The 23,706-nt window shown below is 37.0% G+C and overlaps 1 protein-coding gene across 1 annotated transcript; it reads right to left on the bottom strand.

The window, feature by feature from the left end:
* Positions 1-1,705: 1,705 nt before the first annotated feature.
* LOC132032134 (F-box protein CPR1-like) lies at positions 1,706-2,830 on the bottom strand. Its single transcript, XM_059421918.1, has one exon. The coding sequence runs from the start codon at positions 2,828-2,830 to the stop codon at positions 1,706-1,708; it is 1,125 nt and encodes a 374-aa protein (XP_059277901.1).
* Positions 2,831-23,706: the final 20,876 nt, after the last annotated feature.

Raw genomic sequence — 23,706 nt, 5'->3', positions numbered from 1 at the left:
CTCACTAATAATTCAAATACAACATACACATATTGAATTACACTTGTAAATACATAGTTTAGCTGATCATGCATTATACTATGCCATTTAGATTCAGAAAAATAAAAGATATGAACTGGAATTTTGTTTTTGATTGCTAAACATTCATGTACATTAAAATACTTTCAACCGTAATTTTCAAGAGCATTATTCATTCATTGACACGCTTACAATGATATTACATCATTATTTTCGAATATCAGTTATAAAGATAGAAATAAAAAAAAAATCAGAAGAATAAAACAACTTTGACATTATGCTCCAAGAAAAAAATTGAAATCACATAAATACAACTTGAATAGACGAAATTTGTGAAATCAAGACGGTGTTTTTGCACGAATTACCTGATGATTGATCGTGTTTGTTTTGTTAATATATTTTCAGAGGTGTTGAAGATTTAATTTGAAATTTGAATTTTTACGTTTTGAATGTTGAAGAATGCATGGAAGAAGAGATACGTGTAAGGAAAGGGAATATTACAGCTGATTTTGTGGAAAAGAAGGTAAAAAAAATCTTAATTTCTCATTTAATACCACCACCGTTACAGGCTAAAATAAAGGAGCCTGTTCCTTTTTTTTACCGCATGCTCATGTATTTGCTGATAACAAATACATGCGAAAACATACACAAATCAACTGATTTTTAGCTACGAATGGTAATATTAAAAAGGGTAGCTACAAATGGTAGGAAGCTACAATAAGGTAGTCATTTGAGAAATTTTACCTTATTTATTTTTATTTTTTTAATTCAATTATGCCCATATGGGCTTTTTGTTAATTTCAGAAAAAGAAAATGTTCAAAAGCCCAACCCAAAAACGGGTCGGCCCAAAAATAAAGCAAAAATAAAGAAAACAATATGTGATTATTTCTTCCTACTATGATCAGATATTTTTTGCTACCCATCCTTCCCTAAACAAGTTTCTTAGCCATCAATCACACAATTTTGAGACTAAGCTGCACACTAACAGAATCATCACGGCCAGCGGAAAGTAAAGTGGAAAGACACCAAAACAATTTCACAAGAGAAATGAAGAAATAATATCAGGAATCAAATGCTGGTTTGTTTAAGTATCGAGAAAATCAATGCCATCATTAAATTCTATTGTCTATAGAGGGGAATAAAAGGTACCTTGACCGTCCGAATCATCACCTCATTCATTGCTCAAAGCTTCAACTTGAACCTCTTTGAAACAAAATCATCTCCTATATTAAGTAAGGATAAAACAAAAAATTTAGCAAAGAAAGGAACCAAATACAAAACATAAGTTATACAGTATAAGAAATCTTCGTCAATTGTCTGAATTGCGCGAGGTTGGAGGGAGGACTTAGAAAAGGGAAAGAGACATGAAAAGAAAAGTATACAATCTCCACATAGAAAATCATATAAACTTGTGCCACTACAAATCGAAAAGGATTGTCAAGAGGCTATTAATATGCTAACTAATGTGAATGATCTTTACTTCAATATCATTGATGATTGCAGGTGGTTGATAACTAAAGCAGGAAGCACGGAAGTAAAGCACATCTTTAGAGAAGGGAACAACGTGGCAGACGGACTAGCCAAATATGGAAGTAATCTAGTTTTTTTTTTTTTTTTTTTTTTTCTTGAAAGCTTAATGTTTTATGATGTACCCCTTTTGTTATGTTTGCTTTTGAAAATGATTGTCTAGGTACTACGTATCCTAGGCAAGTTAATCTCTGTAACAAAAGTGCTTCCCAGTCTTCCCACATAAACATAACTATTGAAATGTACTTCAAAGCCATGTAACGTCCCAATTTCAGTATCAAAAATCTTTACGTAGTCCCCGTTAATACTAGTCAACATGAATCGCCTATTATTTTGTTCCACAAGAATTTCCTCTCCGTTCTTCGAATATGCAAGTGGGACCACTGTACGACCAATTTGCTTATCTGGTTGTTCAAGTGATGCAACCATAGTCCACGAGTCATTAACTCCATATTCCTTCATTACCCATATGTCCACATGGTCTAAAACTTCCACATACCCCAAATCCTCATAAGAATCTAAATAGCGATAGTATGCACAAAGAGAGCTTCCCAATACGACCAACTTCAACTTCACAATGAAACGCGTACCAGTATAAGGGGGATGCGGTACAAGTCGCCACTTTTCAGTTCCAAGATCAAAAGCAACAATCAGTGGTTCTAATTTGTTCATACCACGAGCAATCCAATGCAGTGAACCATTTAGATATGTACCCGATTGATCTTCATGTCGAATGTAATAATTAACAAGTTCTTCATCAACCCCTCTCCAACAACTTGATCTCAAACTATAAACATAAACATCAGAGCGAACAGAACCTTTTTCAGAACCCAAAAATTGCACAATTCTAACAACCTTATAGTCATCATTGATAACATCATACCCCAAACCAAGATTAACATTAAGATGATTGAGAAATGGTAAGTTCTTGTATTTCCTTGTTGACGGGGTTCCATAAGGTAATCTCTTCCAAATCAGTATTAGAATCTTGGTATTAGACTCATAAGACATTAAAGGGTTGGTCAATTCTTTGGGAGTAACAACTCTGGAGTTGAGAGAATCAAAGTTTAGGGACTTAAAGCAACCATTTCTATATCCAAAACAATTCAAGATCAACCAAAGGTTAAAATTGGTGTTCACTGAATATTTGACATGCAATTTAAAAAACTCAGGACTATCAATAAGAGCCAACCAAGATTTTGATACGCACCTACAACATAAGACACAATCAACAGGTAGTCGACATAGGATTTCGGCAACAACATCCAATGGAAATGTTGCCATTGTGAGTTTTGGAGTGTTGAGGCGGTTTCTTCTAGATGAGCCTAAGGGAGAAATCTTAGGAGTAGTATTTATGTCCCTAATTTTTTGGCAACACTTGCTCTCCTTGCCAAAATAATAGTAGCCCATCCACTTTCACTTGTCCAATATATTAAAAATAGATGTTCACTTTTATTTATCAACATCAAGACATAATCCTAATTTATCCTTATTATTAACTATAATTATTTTCCAATGCATTTCCCAAAACAACAACAATAACAACATACCCCATAAAATCTCACAAAGTCGGATCTGAGAAGGATAGAGTGTCATTACAGACTTTACCCTACCTTGAGAGGTAGAGAGGTTGTTTCCAAAACATTGAATTTATTATATTTCAAAGGTGATATAGTAAACTTATCATTTTACTCCCTCCGTCCATTTTTACTTGTCCTGCATTGACTTGGCACACCCCTTAACGAGTCATAAATAAAATGACAATTTTACTTTATCACCCCTAATTATTCTATTCATCTAATGATTGAAATTAATTAAATTTACTTTAAAAGTTATGCAGCCACTAAAAATTCATTGAAGTTTCTAAACAAATAATTAATAGTAAGGGTAAAACACGTATGGAATGGTAAATTATCTCTTCATTTTCCAAACCGGACAAGTAAAATGAACATCTATTTTTAGTATAGAGGAGAAGTAACTATAGACGGAGGAAGTATTAATTAGTAATGATGTGCCTAGTCAAACATGAACAAGTAATGGGCGTGCCTAATCATCAAACTATATATTCATCAAATTCACATTAACAAAAATTATAGAAGGGGTGTTTTTATTTTGATTTGGGTTGGTTTTCTAAGATAATCAAATCAATTTAGTCGATTTTTGAAATGTTAGAATCAAATCAATTATGTCGATTTTTCATTGCTTTCATGACTTGGAGTGATAGAAAGACTACAAAACAATTACATGTAATTTACAGCCAAAATCCCAACTCTGAAACCTTTTATGCTACTCCTATTAACCAAATTAGTTCTAGTATCTTGAGTAGTAATTAGCAAGCTACAATGTATTCCAACAATTTTGAGTGAGCTACAAAGTATTAGATATCTTTCTTCTCGTATGATTCAAATTTCTCTTATTGTATACTTAGTAGCAATTTGATTAATTTCTTTCTGCTTGTGTGATCTATTTTTTTTTTGTCTTTGCCTAACTTTGTTTTACACTAATACATAATTGTAGGATTTATCACCTTTTAAACACGAAAAAACTCTAGAGAATTTTTAACAAAGTCCTACAGAAGTATATATGTGATCGTGTCCTAACTTCTACCTATGACTCTTACACGATGTTTTAAAAAAAAGTATCAAATACTAAGAGAAACCAAGATGATGGACATTTCAAAAAGTCTAATTTTGATTATATAAAATAAAATAATGTGAAATTGATACAAGACAAATTTTATAAAATAACCGACCGGCCCGTACCATTTATATCCCTCCTTCACCCGTGCTAGCTGATAATAACCAAAAAGACCTTATCAAATACGGTAAGAATTAATGAAGCAACCCCAGGAATAGAAACGCATGAAAATGGCTAGAAAAAGCAGGAGCAGTATTCGGTTAATTAATTGTAAGAAAACACATGAAAATGGTTAGAAAAAGCAGGAACAATATTTGGTTAATTAATTGTAACCCCTTTGGTCTGGGTCAGGTTTTAACTCGTTGGGTTATACACTTTTGACCCATTCCATTGTGGCAATGCCCAAACACCAATTTACTATCATGATGGCTTCACCACATGCATTTGACTGTAGATCAGTCCCGTGGAGTTCAAAACATGAGTATTCATGGATTATAGACAGATTCATAGTAATCGAAATTAAATTCATGAATACAAATAAGGGGAACATTGTTGAGAATGATAACATACAAATATTGACATGTATCTAGGGTTTAACATGAACTAAGACATAATTTCATAGCTCTGAGAAAAAATCGTGTTTTCTTGAATTAAACGTGGCGTGGGGAAGAACAATGGTGTTCTGTCACATGGATAAAAGCCCTACATACCTTATTAGCTTCAAAACCCAAAGAAAAATTTGAACTTTTGATGACGAACTCAAATTACTTACCTTGAACCCTTGAAAAAGGTTTTCTTGAAAACCCTATGTCTGTAGCATAGGATTTCGATTAGAATTCATGTGTAATCGCTAGACTTAGAAATACATGGAAGAACCTTACCTTGATGTGGGAGGATGAGGGGAGGAGAGAAAGTTCATGGTAGGATTTGAAGAAGTGACGAATAGAATGAAAAATCAGGAAAACAACGCACTTAAAAAGGTTGCAGGGATAGCACGCCATGGAGGATGTGTTGCGTGCCCAGCAGTGTGCGCTTCCTTGTCGGTGCATGCATGTGCTCACGATCGTGCACACATTGGGCCTCACTTCTCTACCCAGACACACACAACATGGCTCTGGGACGCCACTCTGCTCGGGTTGCGAGCCCATGGACGAGCTTGTTTGTGACAGCTCTTTAGTAAAACGTACATAACTTTTTGTATAGAGATCCGTTTGACCTGATCCTTATATCGATGGAAAGGTATTTCCAAGGACTACAACTTTCATTGGGGAAGAATTCCCAAATTCCAAACTAATAAAAGGGTTATAGTCTCTTGAAGTAACCCCTTATGCAAATTCACTTGAAAACATTGTCCATACTGTAGCTTTCAACTCATAATTTGCCCAAATATTCTCCTTTTATAGGATTCAAGAAACATCCTATTTCAAAGGGCTATAATTTCATCGGGTAAGTGTTCCCAAATTCCAAACTAATAAGGGGGTTATAGTCTCTTGAAGTAAGTCCTTATGCAAATTCACTTGAAAACATTATCCATAGTGTAGCTTCCAACTCATAATTTTCCCAAATATTCTCCTTTTACAGGTTTCAAGAAACATCCTACCCCTCCCATCATGGTTCCATTATATCCCCATATTACGGGTCAAATCTTAGCCTGGAAGTACAGGGTGTTACATTATTACTTGAAGCAAAAATAAGAAGCTTTTATTGCATTTAAAAATTTCAAAGTGCTTGTAGAAAAAGAGAGCAGTTATGAAATAGAAGCTTTAAGGTCGAATCTCAAAAGAATTAAATGACTTTTTTCAATCCCATGGAATTCATCGCCCTCTAATGGTCCCTTACACTCCCCAACAAAATGGAGTTTGCAGAGAGAAAGAATAAAAAAATTCTTCATATGGCTAGATGTATGTTAAAAGCTAAAAGTATGCCAAAGGAATTTTGGTCGAGGAAGTTTCTTGAGCAATTTATTTGTCCAACAGGCCTTCAACACGAAATGTTAGAGATCAAACCCCTCAAGAAGCATGGAGCGGAAGAAATACAAGTGTCAAGTACTTGAGAATCATTGGGACCATAGCCTATGCTCATGTTCCACATCAAAAGAGAGAGAATCTTGACGATTGAAGTGCCAAGCATGTGTTTATTGGCTATGACACGAGTTCCAAAGAATACAATTATACAACCCCAATAACAACAAAGTGGTGGTGAGTCATGACGTTGAATTTGATAAAGAAGCGGCATGGAATTGGGAGGCTCAGGAAGAAGAACACATAATTTTCTTCCATACTTTAAAGATGAAGACAGGTAGGAGATTATGGCACCTGCTCAGGACGTAACCCCACTTCCGTCTCTAGCCAATGTCTCATCTCCTTCTTCTTAAGAAAGTTCAAGTGAAAGGCCACAGAGGAAGAAGAGTATTCAAGAGCTCTATAATGATAGAGAGGAAGTTACTAATTTGATTTTTTGATATGTGTCTTTGCTAACAGTGAACCAATGAATTTTAATGACGCTATTATAGACAAACGGTCATATGGTATTTATCGATCTAGAAAAGACTTACGATAAAGTGCCAAGGGAGGTCCTATGGAGATTCTTGGAGGCTAGAAGGGTACCTGTGGTGTACATTAGCGCGATCAAGGACATGTATGATGGAGCCAAGACTAGGATAAGGACAGTGGGAGGATACTCGGAGCACTTCTCAGTTTTGATGGGGTTGCACTAGGGATAAGCATTTAGCCCATTTTTATTTACCTTGGTGATGGATGGATTAATGTAGAAAATTAAAGGTGAGGTGGCACGATGTATGTTATTCGCGGATGACAAAGTCTTTATTGATGAGACTCGCAATGGAGTTAACACTAAGCTGGAGGGTTGGAGACAAACTCTAGAGTCTAAAAGGTTCAAGTTAAGTAGGACCAAGATAGAGTACTTGGAGTGCAAGTTCAGTGAGGTAACACATGAGGATGACGTGGAAGTGAGGCTTGGTACCCAAGCCATCCGAATGAAAGGAAGTTTCAAGTATCTTGGGTCTATTATACAAACAAATGGAGATATTGTCGATGTTGTCGCACATCGTATTGGTGCGGGGTGCATGAAATGGAGGCTCGCTCCTAGACTATTATGTTATAAGAAGGTGCCACCAAAACATAAAGGAAAGTTCTACAAAGTGGTGGTTAGACCAACTTTAATGTATAGGGCGGAGTGTTAGGCAGTTAGGGACTCTCACGTTCAGAAGATAAAAGTTGTGGAAATGAGAATGTTGTGATGGATGTATGGCCACACCAGGAGAGATAGGATTAGGAATGAAGATATCCGAGACAAGGTAGGAGTGGCCTCGGTGGAGGAAGAGATGCGGGAAGTGAGGCTGAGATGGTTTGGGCATATAAAGAGGAGAGACACCGATGCCCCAGTGCTGAGGTGTGAGAGGTTGGCTATGGATGGTTTAATGAGAGGTAAAAGTAGGCCGAAGAAGTATAGGGGAGAGGTGATTAGACAAGACATGATGCAATTCTAACTTACTGAGGACGTGACCTCAGATAGGAGGTAATGGAGGACTCAGATTAGGGTAAAAGGCTAGTAGGTAGTCCCGCTTATCCTTTCGTACTAGTAGTCGCAGTTTTGCTCTATATTTTCTTGTCTTTTGATTTTTGCTACTATACTTCGATTATCTTATTTATATGTGGTAGCTACTGCTCTTTTTTCTTTTTAGACTGCTTTATCATGAGTTTTTTGCTTTTGTCATTTTCATTTTCATCTTTGCTTTGAATTTCTTATCCTTATCTAACCTTTTTGCCGTACTTACTCTTGAGCCGAGGGTCTTTAGAAACAGCTTCCCTACCTTCCAAGGTAGGGGTAAAGTCCTCTTACACTTTATCCTACCCAGACCTCACGTTGTCGGATTCCACTGGGCATGTTGTTGTTGTTGTTATAATAGAAAAAAGGTGGAGACAAGCCATGAAAGAGGAGATCAAGGCAATAGAGAAGAACAATACTTGGAAATTAACAACTTTTCCAAAGGGTCATCAAGCAATTGGAGTCAAATGGGTATACAAGACAAAGAAGAATGCCCATGGAGAGGTGGAGAGATACAAGGAAAGACTTGTGGCTAAATGCTACAAGAAAAGGCATGGCATTAACTACGAAGAAGTCTATGCACCTGTTGCCCGCATGGAGACGATATTTTTGCTGATCTCTTTGGCGGCACAAATGAAATGGAAAATCCATCAACTAGATGTCAAATCAACATTTTTGAATGGATATCTGGAAGGGAAAGACTATGTTGAGCAATCATTAGGCTCTACGGTAAAAAATAATGAAGATAAAGTGTTGAGGTTGAAGCAAGCTCCACGAGCGTGGAATAGTCACATCGACAAGTATTTTCAAGACAATGGGTTTACTCATTGTCTCCATAAATATGCTATTTACATTAAAGCTCATACTAATGGAGATATTTTACTTGTCTGTCTTTATGTTGATGATCCTATTCTGACGAGTAATAATAACCCAAGCTTGTTTGAAGCTTTCAAGAAAGCTATGTCCCTGGAGTTCGAGATGACAGACATAGGGATCATGTCATATTACTTGGGCCTAGAAGTGAAGCAAATGAAGGCATCTTCATATCTCAAGAAAGATATACAAAGGAGATTTTGAAGAAGTTCAACATGTTCGTTTGCAACCCCGTGAACACCCCAATGGAGAGTGGAACAAAATTGTCAAAGTTTGATGATGGAGAAAAGGTGGACTCCACTTTTTCAAAAGGTTCGTAGGAAGTTTGAGATACTTGACCTGCACGAGGACAGATGTAATCTTTGCAGTTGAAGTAGTAAGTCGCTTCATGGAAGCTCCTACCTCCACTCACTTGAAGATCGCTAGAAGAATTCTTCGTTACCTAAAAGGTACTATAGACCTCGGGCTATTTTATTCTTCTTCTAATGAATTTAACCTTGTGGGATTTGGTGATAGTGATTGTGCGGAAGATATCGATGATAGAAAAAGCACAACTGATTTTATATTTTTCTTGGGTGATTGTGTTATTTCTTGGAGTTCAAAAAAACAATCCATTGTTACTCTTTCTTTCAAAAAAACAATCAATTTTTACTCTCTCAACTTGTGAATCAGAATATGTGGCAGCTAGTTCATGTACGTGTCATGCTATTTGACTGAGAAGATTGTTGAAGGAGCTCAATTTGCCACAAATTGAAGCCGTCAATTTGTGTTGACAACAAATTTGTACAAAAACTTGCCAGTAATCCAGTGTGTCATGATCGAAGCAAACATATTGACAAAAGATATCACTCCATTAGAGGATGCATTGCCAAGAAGGCGGTAGAACTCAAGTATGTGAAAGCTCACGATCAAGTTAGAAATCTTTTAGGTCGATTCGGAGCTTTGTTAGGTTGCTCAGCAAGGAGATGATAGATGCTGGGTGGAATTTAGATCTTTGCAGCCAGTTCCTTCGAAAGCGGATATTTTTACAAAGCCTCTTAAGTTAGAAATCTTTTATTTCATACCATGTGCTTTTGTCACCGATGACATATGCATGGTATTTCATTCCTATAAATAGCAAGTTTCTGCTTCAGTTCAAAACCATACCAAAATCAGAGAGAGAGAGAGAGAGAGAGAGAGAGAGAGAGAAGTTAAGAGAGTAATCCACATACTATTTTCTATAGCCCGTGAGAAAAACACTACTAAAAAACTGCCAAAAATCGACGGACAAAAAACCGACGCACCGCGTCGGTCTAAAAAACCGACGGACAACCGACTTCCTGCGTCGGTTTTTTACATTTCTAATTTTTTTTAATTATTTTAATCAAAAAACCGACGGACAAAGTCGATTTTTTTTTTTGCGTAATTTTAAAAATATTTAACCGCCAAAAAAAAAAACCGACGTCCAACGTCGGTTTTATTAAAAAAAAAAATAATTAATATAAAACCGACGTCGTACGTCGGTTTTATTTTTAAAAACATTTTAAATAATATGCAATTCAATTTGTTTTTTAAAAAAAATAATAAATAATTTTTTTTAGGAAACCGACGGACAGGGTCGGTTTCCTATTTTTTTTTAAAAAAAATTTTGGGTCAAAATCCGGTCAAACATGCGGAAAAAACCGACGGACAGGGTCGGTTTCGTCCGTCGATTTTTCTTTAAAATAGCACCAGACGGGTTTTGCACCCATTTCTTCTTCTCTTCCAAAATTAAAACCCCATTCCCACCCAAACCCTACCCGCCGCCCCCTCCCCTCCGGCCAGCACATCCACCCATTTCGCCACCGCCCAACGCCGCCCGTCCCCACCAACCCCAGACCCGTTTTGAAGTTAATTAGTTGAGGTTAGTTTCTCTTAAATTAGGGCTTTTAAAATTCTTTCAATTTTAGTTTTATTTGTAGATTTTAGGCCTAATGCTAATCTATTTAGCTTTGTTAAACATCATTTGCAATGTTATTAATGTTGAATTTGTGAAAAAAATGTAAACTTTATTTGACTAGTTTAGTTGTCATTTTTTTTTTTGGCTTGAGATTGTGTTATATTTTGCATGTTCTTTGTCAATGTATTTTTGTTAGCTTAGTTATCATTCTTTGTAATATTATTGATGTTGAATATGTGCAAAAATGTATACTTTAATTATTTGACTAGTTTTTTTTTTTTTTTTTTGTTGGATTGTGCTTTTTGTTAGAATTTCATAAGTTATTAGAATTGTTATTGATCATTCCAAATTAGAATTAGTTGAGATTGTGCTTTTCAAAGTTAGAATTGTTAAGTTATAGTATTTCTATAACCTCAATACTAAAATGTAGATTTTATTTCTCTAGATTTACTTTTCAATTTTTAGAATTAGTTGAAATTGTGCTTTTCAAAGTTAGAATTATTAAGTTATGTTAGAATTATTAAGTTATAATATTTCTATAACCTCAAAACTAAAATGTAGACTTTATTTGACTAGATTTACTTTTCAATTTTTAGAATTAAAGTTAGAATCCATAAGTTATTAAAGTTAGAATTGTTATTGAGAATTCAAAGTTAGAATTGGTTGGGATTGTGCTTTTCAAAATTATATTAAAGTTAGAATTTATAAATTATTAAAGTTAGAATTGTTATTGAGAATTCAAAGTTAGAAGTGGTTGGGATTGTGTTTTCTTAAGTTATATTTTAAGTTAGTATTCTTAAGTTATAATATATTTCTATAACCTCAATAATTTGTGGGTATATTTTTGTAGATGGATCGTATGTGGATGTATAATATGAATAATAGTAATCGTGTGGGTGTACATGATGAATTTGTTAAAGGTGTTGATGGGTTTATCACTCATGCAATGACATTTCACCCTTTTCAAAATGAAGGGGTAATTAGGTGTCCTTGTTCTCATTGCCGGTGTATGAAGTATTTGAAACCGGAAGCGGTTAGGGTTCATTTATATAGTCGTGGGTTTAAGTAGAAATATTATGTTTGGACCGATCATGGAGAGAGACCGATGGGGTCAATGGTATATTTTACAATATGGTTGTCGGTGAAAGTAGTGTGTCGCAGAATATAGTCATGTCTAATATGATAGAGTTAATGATATGGTTAATGATGCTTTTGGCGTACGATGCTGGGTTTGAACTCGAGCAAAATTTTGAGGAACCTCCTAATGAAGAAGCAATGCGCTTCTATCAAGAATTAGAAGAGGCTAGTCGTCCACTTTGGTTAGGGAGTCGCATTCTAAGTTGTCTACATTGTAGTTAGAATGATTAACATCAAATCGAGATTGGATTGTTCTTCGAAAAGCTACTATGGACTCAATGATTAAGCTTGTAGGGGAACTAGTTAGTCCGAATTCGACATACCTAAGAGTTACTATGAAGCAAAGAGATTGGTTTCCAAATTAGGATTGTCGTATGATAGAATTCATTGTTGTCCAAACGGTTGTATGTTGTTCTATAAGCAAGATGTTGATTTAAATGAATGTAAAATATGTGGACATGCGCGTTATAAGCGGACACCTAGTGGAAAGACGGTTCCAATTAAGGCGATGCATTATTTACCTATTATACCTAGGTTAAAGAGGTTGTTTGCATCGCCGAGTTCTGCTCCTCACATGAGATGGCACAGCGAAAATAGAAGGCCACCTGGTGTTATGTGTCATCCATCGGATGGAGAAGCGTGGAAACATTTTGATAGAACTTATCCTGATTTTGCTAGTGAACCAAGAAACATTCGTTTGGGTTTGTGTGCGGATGGTTTCACACCATACTCTGTTTCAGCTGCACCCTATTCTTGTTGGCTTGTATTTCTTACTCCATATAATCTACCGCCTGAGATGTGTATGACAAGTCCCTATATATTCCTAAATTGTGTTATCCCTGGTCCTCGTAATCCAAAAGTTTTGATTGATGTCTATCTACAACCTTTGATTGATGAGTTAAAACAATTGTGGTGTGAAGGTGTAGTGACATATGATATATCAACTAAGAGCAATTTCAATATGCGTGCTTCTTTGATGTGGACTATTAACGATTTTCCGCGTATGGGATGTTGTACGGTTGGATGACTGCCGGAAAGCTTGCTTGTCCTCATTGCATGGAAACTAGTAAAGCTTTCACTTTAAAACATGGCCACAAAAATTCATGGTTTGATTGTCATCGTCAATTCTTGCCTATGGATCACCAATTCGGGAAAATGAAACAAGCATTTAGAAAGAATAAAAGCGAAAATGATCCCCACCTCGAACATTGTCGGGAGAAGAAATTTGGGGGAGGGTTTGTCACTTGCCTAAGGTCACGAAGTTGCCCCTTATAGACTACCGGTTATGGTGTTGAACATAATTGGACTAAAGAAGAGCATATTCGGGGAGTTACCGTATTGGAAGGATAATCTTCTACGGCATAATCTTGATGTGATGCATATTGAAAAAAATTACTTTGATAATTTGTTCAACACGTTATGGATGTTAAAGGCAAGACAAAAGATAACCCAAAAGCTAGATTGGACCTAAAGGAATATTGTAGGCGCCCTGAATTGAACTTGCAAGAGTTAGCGAATAATAAAGTGTTCAAGCCCAAGGCTAGTTTTTCATTCACTTTGGAGGAGAAACGAGAGATTTGTCAATGGGTTAAGAATTTGCGGATGCCAGAGGGGTATGCGTCTAATTTTGACAAGCGTCGATATGAATGAAGGAAAATTGATTGGTATGAAAAGTCATGATTGCCATGTTTTCATGGAAACTTTGATTCCTATTGCATTTAGCCGCCTACGGAAAGAATATGGAAACCAATCACAGAGATAAGTTTGTTCTTCAAGGATTTATGTTCTAACACTTTGACGGTAGAAAACCTTCAAAGAATGGAACAGAATATACCAGTCATTACAACTAAGCTCGAGAAGATCTTTCCATGTGGATTTTTTGATGTGATGGAACATCTTCCCATTCATCTTGTACAAGAGGCGCGCCTTGGAGGCCCGGTTCAAACTAGGTGGATGTATCCTTTCGAGAGGTAAGTAACCAAACTTACTACCTCTATCTTTAATGTATTTTGTTAACTAATTACTGTTCCTATTGATATTAAACATGTGTGCAGGACCATTGGCAAATGCAAAAAATTGGCTAAGCAGAGATCTAAGATTGAAGGATCTATTTGTGAAGCGTATCTTGCAAAGGAAACAACGCATTTCTGTTCATATTATTTCGGAGAGCAAGTGTCGTGTATGAGAAATAGGCCCAACCGTAATGATGAGGGTGGGGTTGATCATAACTACCCACCAATGTCCATCTTTAATCAACCAGGACGAGGTTCTAAAACGCCTCCAAAACGAACCCTGAGTAGTATGGAGAGGCAATCAGCCGTGACACATGTTTTGCTCAATTGCCCTGAAATTCAAGTATATATTCGGTGAGTGTCGAATTATGTTACTGAATTAAATAGGAAGCGATAAGGGTGACACTAATGAAAATCTTGCATATGTCGACGGTTACTTCGTAGAACTTGAGGGCGATGAAGCCATATATTCTAAGTTTTCCCATTGGTCGTACGATTTTGTAAGTGTGGAAATTCATTGCATAATTTCAATTAAATGTAGGCTACATAGAGGTTATTGAATTTTAATTTTCCTCCTTATTATATAGGTTTATCAAACAGGAGAACATTCCCAATTTGTGAAAGATATAGCTCTTGGACCAGGAAATGAAGTTAGGACAATGAAAAAGTACATTGTTAATGGCTACAAGTTTCAAACCGAAGAAGTTTCTCAATATAAGAAGACGAATAATAGTGGAGTGTGCATTAAAGGCAATGCTGATGGTAGCGGTGTAACTGTTGATTATTACGGTGTGCTGCAAGAGATCATACAACTTAAGTATCTAGGTTACCCTAAGAAGAAGATAACATTATTTTGGTGCAAGTGGTTTGATCCAAGACAAAGAGGTACAAGGGTGAATCGTCAACATAACGTAATTGAAGTCAAACACACAAGACAATACAATCGCTATGATCCCTTTATAATTGCACAAAATGCTAAGCAAGTGTATTATGCTCCATATCCTTTGCGTAGGGATAAGGCTGATTGGTGGGTGGTTATAAAGACTAAGCCTGTGGGGAGGATTGAGGTCGATAATGCATTAGATGTGGCGTATCAAAATGATGTACCAGTTGTTCATCAAACGGTTGACACAAAGTTAGAAAATACTTTGGAACATCCTCAATACATATTAGAAGAAGTTGATGTAACTATCATAGAAAATGTTGAGGAAGAATCGATGGACTGAAACAAGCGATGAGGAAGAATCATCGATGAAAATGAAACAAGCGAGGATGAGTGGGAGGATAACTAGTTGCATGTTAGTTTATTCTATACTTGATAATAACATAATTCTATACTTGTTAAATTTTTACCTACGATCAATATATCATTATTGAGTTATTAATTTTATGTATGCGAGATGTCATCGGGTGGTAGTGATCAAGGTAGAGGTAGAGGTAGAGGTAGAGGTACTAGTAAGAGAAAAGATAAGAGACCTATAGATCCTACAACTACTAGTAGTCGATCCCATTCGTCCGCTCCACATATGCGATCTACTCCGCCTTCTTTTTTATGCTCGGCTCTTCTATGCGCCCGGTCCGGTCGATGGGTCTTTCACCCGCACCACCTCAGCCGGCATCATTTACCTATCCTACTTCTATACCTATACCTATGTATTGCCCACCACGCGGCAGATCTCCTAGCACATCGGCCACTTTGTCTCCTTCTCCTTCTCTTTCTCCAAATGGTACACCTCCAAGTATATCTAATTTGCGCCTTAGAGCGACCGAGTCATACAATCCACCGGGGCCTCGGACCTATCTTCGTCCTCCCCGCACCTCTCCTGCTCCGCCCCCGCACCTCGCACTCGGCTCCGGCTCGGCGCACCGATATATCATGGTTTACATCTGGGAGATAGAGATGCGATGGGTCGGATTTTCATCGTGCCTGAGGGAGTTGGGTAAGATTGTCTTTTATTAAGTTTTCCTAAAGTTTTTTTTCATCTTAATCTAATATGCATTAAATTTTTTTAGCTGCAGGTTCTATCCAGATCACGACACTACAAAAGTCTTGTTGGATGTTGTTCGGAGGCTTTATGGCGATCATTTTTATACTTCATGGAGTGAAATCCCATATGATACTCGACAGGCTATGTTTAGAGAGTTTAACGTATGCATCTTATTATACATTTCATAACTTGAATTTACTTTTATATAAATCATCTAACATTAGCTATTTGATTTGCAGATGTATTGTACATGGGATCCAATGGACAATGATAGGGTTGCTGCAAACTTTGAGAGGAAGGGGAGTGCAAGGTTGTCTGATTGGTTTTCGAGGGCTAGAAGGTATATGAAGATGCCCCAATGGCTAAATGCTGAACAGTGGGAGAAACTTAAGGCATATTGGCGAACTCCTGAGTTTATCGCCAAGTCTGAGCAAAGGCTGCCCGTGCGTCCTTAAAAAGGTGGCTGTTTTTGCACCTTGCGGGTGCAAGAAGTCGACGGGCACGTGGCTAGGACAATGGTAAGTAATTTTATACTTTTAAAGTTACCTACGATCAATATATCATTATTGAGCTATTAATTTTATGTTTAACTTTTTTTTTTTTTTTTGCGAGAGAAAAAAGCTACGGGACAGATGCCAACTCAGGATCAGCTATTCCTAAAGACCCACACAAAAAAGAAGAAGCATGAGTCGGATCCGACCGTATGGGTTGAGGACAGGGCTCGTAATTCCTATGTAAGTGATAATTTTATTATTTAAGTAATTATATATAAGTTTAATTATGATATATTCGTTATATACTAAGTTTCATTTTTTAATATACGTACGCATTTTATGGATGAGGTGGACCGGATACAACTCAAAACTCGGCTGAGCATCGAGTCGTCCTCCATCGGAATTAGAGATAGATTTTTGGTGTAAAGCAATTGGGGGAGTACAAAAGGGTAGAGCGTACGGTCCAGGCCCAAGGAACAACTTAAGTCGCCTTCGGTCGGGATTGCGAGGTGAAGGGTCTTCTCGACAAGCCGAGGAGTTGATGGTGTTCGGTCGCGGCTATGGCGCGAAATTGTAATGTTGAACTTAATAGGAAATTAGCCGAGGGCGAGGCAAAAAGAGTTGAGGAAAGTAACACCATGAAAGCGAGCCTTGAATCGCTAATGGCACAAGTTAAAAGCCACATTGCATGTGGACAATTTGGTGTGCCCCCTTCCCCCCCCCCGACCTGGGCGACTCGCCTAAGAAGATGACGATGACGGTGATTTCGTAGCCGGACACCGGATGATCAGAAATTGTAGTAGTTTGGATTTAATAATGGACTTATGTTAAAACTAGTTAATGGTACTTTTGGTTGGACATTTAAATATTTCGAACTTTGAAGGTCTATTAAGATCGTATTTGATGTGTTTAGATAGTGTTTGATGTGTTTTATTATTACTTAGGGTGATTTTATGTGTTGTAGCTCTTTTAGAATTGATTTGGAGCATTTTAATGCTAGTTACGAGCTTGTTTACTATGTTGGTTTACGTACGAGGTGTGGTTACGAGAAAATGCATGATTTGCATGCGAAATTTTCCGGAAAACTTGACATGTATAATGTTGTTCCGTCGGTTTTCTGGAAATTAATTTTGCAAATTTTCCAGAAAACCGACGGACAACTGACTCAGTCCGTCGGTTTTCTGGAAATTAATTATTAAATTTTATAAAAAAATCGACGTACTGTGTCGATTTTCATTTAAAATAAAAAAACATTAAATAGAAAACCGACGAATGCGTCATTTTTTCATAAAATATATATTATTATTTATGTAAGATAAAAAATCGAAATTAAAAAAACCGACCCGGTCCGTCGATTTTTTTTAATTTTTATTTATTTTTAAAATTATTGAAAAAAAACCCGGACAACGTAAAACGGCATGGTCCGTCGGGAAAAACCGACGGACGTGGTCTCCGTCGGTTTCAAAAAGCGAGGCTATGAAAATCGACGGACCGTAAAAGGTCGGTTTTTAATTATTTTTTTTCATTAAAAAAACCGACTCGGTCCGTCGGTTTTGGCCGTCGATTTTTCCCCTTTTTTTAGCAGTGAAAATAATATTGTAGTGAGATGTATAAAAATAAAAGAGTGTTATTTCTTTTGAAAGTGTTGTAGTCTTGTGACACTATCAAGTTGTAATAAGTAGTATTATACTGCTCCGCTCGAGTATGGTGTTTTAGCCCATTAAAAAGATTTGGTGTCATTGTTACTCTCTTATTCTTGTTATTTAGCGTGGATAATATTCCTGGGTGAAAATATTATTTCCCAAATGTTGTAAGCTCAAGATAGTCCTATACATAGTCCACGAGACTGACCTTAATTAATTCAAATGTATGTTCACAAATTTTCTTGAATGTATACTCATACTTATAAACCCATTGATCGTTACACTTACACAACCACTAAGTTTAGTCAGTGCAGCAACACTAATCAGTTGAAAACTATACAGATAACACAAGTATACCGAGACATATAAAAATACATGACAGCAGAAATAAAAGTGAAAAATTAAAGAGCTCGAAAATGGTCTTAGGAAAAATTAATCCAACCATCTTTATTCCAGCGATGGTTTCATTAGATATCTTATTGCACCAGTGCAAAACCAAATTATATTCAGGGGCACTTTTTAATTATTGGGAGAATTCAAAGAGGAAATGCGATATCTTGCCCTCGTACAATTTAAATAGAAGAAAACAGCCTTTCAGATCTCTTATGTGTTAATTTGCAAATCTCTTATGAGTAAAAATGAAGATTTCTTGTAAAAAGGACATAAAACTAAACACATTTTGTAAGTGGACTACAAAATCATTTCTCTCGAGAATTCAAGTTCTCTCTTTTGAAATAAGGAAACAACTCTAAGTAAATTTAGTTCTAGTTCATTTTCGTATCTTCAGAATTGAACCTTCTATTTTGCACCAAACAAGGTAGTGGAAGAACTGAAAAAAGCCAAGAATTCTGCTCGATCAAGTTAAGGCACAACTTGGTGTGCATAAACTGAGAAGTAAATGCTTCTATCTATACAAAACCATAAACGTCAACCAATCAAAATTGGTTCTATTTGCAATTTGCATTTCGCAAGTTGCACTGCATTTTGTATATAACTGGTTCTGCAAATATAAAATGGTCATCACCCATTGCATAACTTGTTGCGATACAACTTTTTTACACATTTTGTTTTCTTTTTTTATTTCAATATGGACCCCACAGATGCATCCTGCCAAAACAGAAACTAATTCATGTACTCTTGAATGTGTCTGCAAGTATGAAATTTCTGTTTTTCTTTGGGATATCTTTGCGACCAACTTTTCAATCCCATCAGTTCACCCGCATAATTAATTTTAATGTCGTTATACCCATCAAATGAGTCATAATTGAGGAAATAAGATCTCTTGCCCTCTTACAATTTGAATAGAAGAAGATGATCTTTTCAGATTTCTTAGGTGTACAAAATGAAGATCTGTTGTAGAAAGGTCATAAACTAAAAAAAGTTTGGAAAGTGCAAAAAAACCATTTCTCCCTAAATAATCTATACTTCATCCAACACTCTAAGGAGCAAGATTTCCATCTTGGTCTGGATAGAATAGTCAACCTTACAACTCGCAGAGAAGTCGTAGTTAGTCAAATTTAATTTGTTTCAGTATAAAAAAAATAATTTTGTTTGTATTAAAAGAAGAAGACTTAAAAAAGTGTTGAAATATAATTTGCAAACTAATAAATCAAAAGAAGACGACCCTGAGGACGAGGTCGTTGATGGAGAAGAAACATAACCGAAAGCTGGGTGAGGAAAATGAAAACTCTGATTGAAGTTAGAAAATTTGAGGAAAGACCTGCAATCTTCTTGTTACGATTCAAAATCACCTAAGACATGATGGTATCTAAACCCCACCCCAATAGGCGTACCAATTCCGATTTTAAACGATTTCCATTATTACAAGGCAATAAGTAGCCATCTTTTTTAAAAAAAAAAAAAAATTTAGTATAAGTAACCATCTGAAAAAATTATAAGTCGTAAAAGGTTTCTCGAATATCATAAGTGCAGAATAATACATAAATTCCTCAAAACTTGGCGATATAAGTCAAGAGCGTCCAATAGTAAATAAATACAAGTCTGAAATCCAATATCTGTCTGAGTAAGAAAGACCGAAAATAAAAGGAGATAAAAGATAGAGCCGGAGTCCAATGCCGCGGATCAGCCAAGCAGCTTGCCATGAAACTCCAAGTCAACAATCTCTAGACACAGCCCTGACTCTGAATCTGCACAAAAAGCGCAACAAGTGTAGTAAGAGTATAAAAGAACAATGTGTTCCCATCAAGTACCATTGAACTAGCCCAACAAGGTATTGGAAAGGTTTGGCCTTTAAAAATACTTCTTTTTAACCTGGATAGTTTATATGACATCAACAGATATAAAGGAAAATTGACAGCATAAAATAATTAATGGTGCACATCCTCTACCAAGTCAGCTTATATTTAAGCACAATTCAATCGCAACTTATGAAGTAATATGCACCGGGCACATGCACTGCCTCCTTTTTGGGGGAGGGGGGGGGGGGATCCCCGAGTAGTGATCCATGGGGGACAATCATGTTGTCCACGCAGACGAACTCCACGTGCTGGCGCTGTACAGGATGGACTTCACATGCATATCATATAACCGGAACGGACAAACTCAATATGCATATCAAGCAACCATCATGGATGGATTCCACGTGGTTTAAGTTCAGTGAGTCTTCTTTCCAATGCAACTGACAGACCGCAATTATGAGAAGTACGGGATAAAGTATGGCCCGTACAAAAATGTACGTCCCGTACATTTCCAGTACATTTTGGACGTACTTTACCTGAATTTTCCAAAAAGTTGGAAATTTTGACTTTTCAAGTACGGGCTGGAAGTATTGGACGTACATTGAAGTATGGCCCGTACTTTTTGGCCATACTTTGCTCAAAATTTCCAGAAAATTGAAGCTCGATGGACAATTTTGTTTTTGGCCTATAAATTGATTTTCCTTGACTTAGTCCCCATTTATTCACCAAAATAAATCCATAGTGACCTTCTAATCTCTCTAAACATCCATAAACATCCCAAATCAAATCAAGAGAAGATTAAGCCGTAAATCCTAAACTAGTTCACATAAAGTGTTGGTTCTTGCTTCTAGATGAAGTGTGGTGAATAAGCTTTAGAGTAAGTTGGTATGGCTAAAGTTCTTAAAGTATAAGGTATGTTCTTCATCTTGTTTCTTATATTGAGTTGACTTGAAGGTTAAACAAGTCTTATAAGTGAAAGGAGTCATGAAGAAAAGTCATAAAGTGTTGTGTTGTAGTTAATGGCTAAGGATTGAATTTGAAAAGAAGTTTTGGATGGATTTGAGCCTAGTTTGAATGTAATTTCTTGGGTATGATATTGTTGATGTTGTTATTGATGTTTGGGAGTTGTTTTGGAGTTTGATGGAAGTAGATGATACAGGGGAAATGCTGCCCAAATTTTGTTACTTACCTAATAGCTTAATTTGGTCTTATAAGCATTTCAACGACTTAACCTTAGTATGAATCATCTTGAATGTAGATTTTCAAGCTTGAGAGGATAGACGTTGAGTGGTTATATAGACGACGAGGTTTGCTAAAGCTGTCCCTTTCTTTCTTAAGGCATGATCATATTGATAAAAAAACTTATACAAATGATGTCCAAAGTGATTCTATTCCTATAAATACTAGAAGCTCATGTCTCTTGATGTTCTTATGATATTATGGATTCTTGTCTCATGTTTATTGATCTTGTCTTATAGTTATTGATCTTTTTTATTGTTGTTAATCTCATCTTACGGTTATTGTCCCTTCAAGGTGAGAAACACAGAAGATGATAGTTCCATAACAATAATCGGAGGTTACCGATCTTATGTCACTCTGATAGAGTTATAATATTTCCTTGGGTTCTCATGCAGTCTTATATATATATAAGTAGCTATTTTCTGACACTGAGTCGCGCTATAGTCGGTCGGGTAAGACACCTATTGTGCATACCACTGCAGTTGGGTACGGATAACACCGAGCCTATTATGGTCGGGTACAGATGACACCGAGCCTATTAAGGCTAGGAACGGTATTATGATATATGTACATGTATGAAAATGTTTTTTTAAAGGAAAGCATGCATGGTATCTGCCTTAAGAGGCATTCAGACGTACAACTTATTTCTCTTATCTCATATTATTATCATATCTTTATATGTTGTTATTCATGCCTTACATACTTAGTATATTATTCGTACTGACGTTATTTTGTTTGTGGACGCTGCGTTCATGCCGCCGAGTAGACGGGGAGAGGCATGCCCTTAGGTTGCCATCTCGACTTGTCTGGGAGACACCCCACTTGTTCGGAGTCACGGTTTAGAGTAGTATAATTATTTTGTGTATATGTGGGCATGGCGGGGTCCTGTCCCATCCTTATCATGTTATGCACTCTATGTAGAGGCTCATAGACAGATGTGTACAGTTATTTATCCTATGACCTTCTCGGTCCATATTTTGTATATCATTTGGATAGCCTTGTCGACTTGTATACATGAGCACAGTCTGATGACGTATGTATGTATATATATCTATTGGCATGTGCCCCTTACAATTTATGACATCTATTAGTATTATGGCCTACTCAGGTATCATTATGAGATGTATGTATGTCATGAGGTGCTCGGTAGGTTAGCTCTGGTTACCCGCTATGGCCCTTCGGTTGGGTTGTGACAAAAGTGATATCAGAGCAGTTCATCTTAGGGCTCTCTACGAGCCATGTCTAGTAGAGTCTTATTTATGAGTGTGCAGTGCACCACACTGATAAACAGGAGGCTGCAGGACATTTAGAAAGATTGACCTTTCTTTCTCATCTTAGATCGCGCGATAGAGCCATGTTGTAAGGATTCCATTTTCTTGCTGTCATATTTATGATTTCAGTAATACCTATGAAGAGAAAAGCTTCAGCAGCCTAGAAGGGCAAGTCAATGGTTGGTAGGAGAACTGGACGGGTACCACCAGTAGAGATTGAGGAGGGCGAGTCCCAAAATGAGGTTCCATCTCGGTCCTCTCATACTCAGCCTGCTTCAGAGGAGCATAGAGGAGCTCCAGCTCTATCCCGATTATCAGTTCCTCCCAGATACCTGGGAGCCGAGGATGAGAAAGACTATTCGGTTGTTGACCTACCTTTGCTAATTGTGTTAATGACTTAAATAGGACGGGTCATGGTGATAGGGCTTTCAGTGCTAGAGTTCGAGATTTTATTAATTTAGACCCTTCAGAATTCTTTGGGTCGAAACCAGATAAGGACCCGTAGAACTTTATGGATGGGATGTTGAGGACGTTGTGGGTGATGCATGCTTCCTATACTGAGTCGGTAGAGTTGGCTTCCTATAGACTACGGGATGTTGATATTCATTGGTATGATACTTGGATGACTTCTAGAGGGCTTAATGCGCCCCTCACTTATGTGGCAGGAGTTTACATATGCTTTCCTTCGGCATTATTTGCCGCCAGAGATTCGACGGGCCGACAGTGATAAGTTCTTGAACCTTAGACAGGGGAGCATGAGTGTTCATGAGTATAGTCTTTGGTTTAACTCATTAGTTAGGTATGCTCTAGCTATGGTAGCTGAAATGGATGATCGGGTCTATAGGTTCGTGATTGGTTTGGGATCATATTTTATTGATGATTGCATGATGGACTCACTTCAGACAGGTATGGATATTTCTCGCATTCGGTGCACATGCTCGGAACGCCCAAGAGCGTGGCGGTAGCGGAGAGCCGGCGTGAGTATGATAGAAGTCATAGTAAGAGACTAGATCATGCCAGTGCTTTGTTGGTGAGTTCGGAGGGGGGGTTAGAGGTAGCAGTATTCTAGACATTCAGACCATTTAACGGCTAATGCACCTCCGCGATTTGCAGGCTAGAGATTTGATCGACCTATTTATTCAGGACCAGGTCAGAGTTCCAGAGCCTCGGGTTCTCAGTATAG

Source organism: Lycium ferocissimum, chromosome 9 (genome assembly GCF_029784015.1).
Source record: "Lycium ferocissimum isolate CSIRO_LF1 chromosome 9, AGI_CSIRO_Lferr_CH_V1, whole genome shotgun sequence".
NCBI classification, from domain to species: Eukaryota; Viridiplantae; Streptophyta; class Magnoliopsida; order Solanales; family Solanaceae; genus Lycium; species Lycium ferocissimum.
Note: the sequence above shows the minus strand (reverse complement) of the source record. Positions and strands in the feature narration are given on the sequence as shown.

What these genes read in the sequence shown, in the direction of transcription:
- LOC132032134 (XM_059421918.1), bottom strand. Translation starts at nt 2,830, where the DNA reads ATGGCAACATTTCCATTGGATGTTGTTGCCGAAATCCTATGTCGACTA.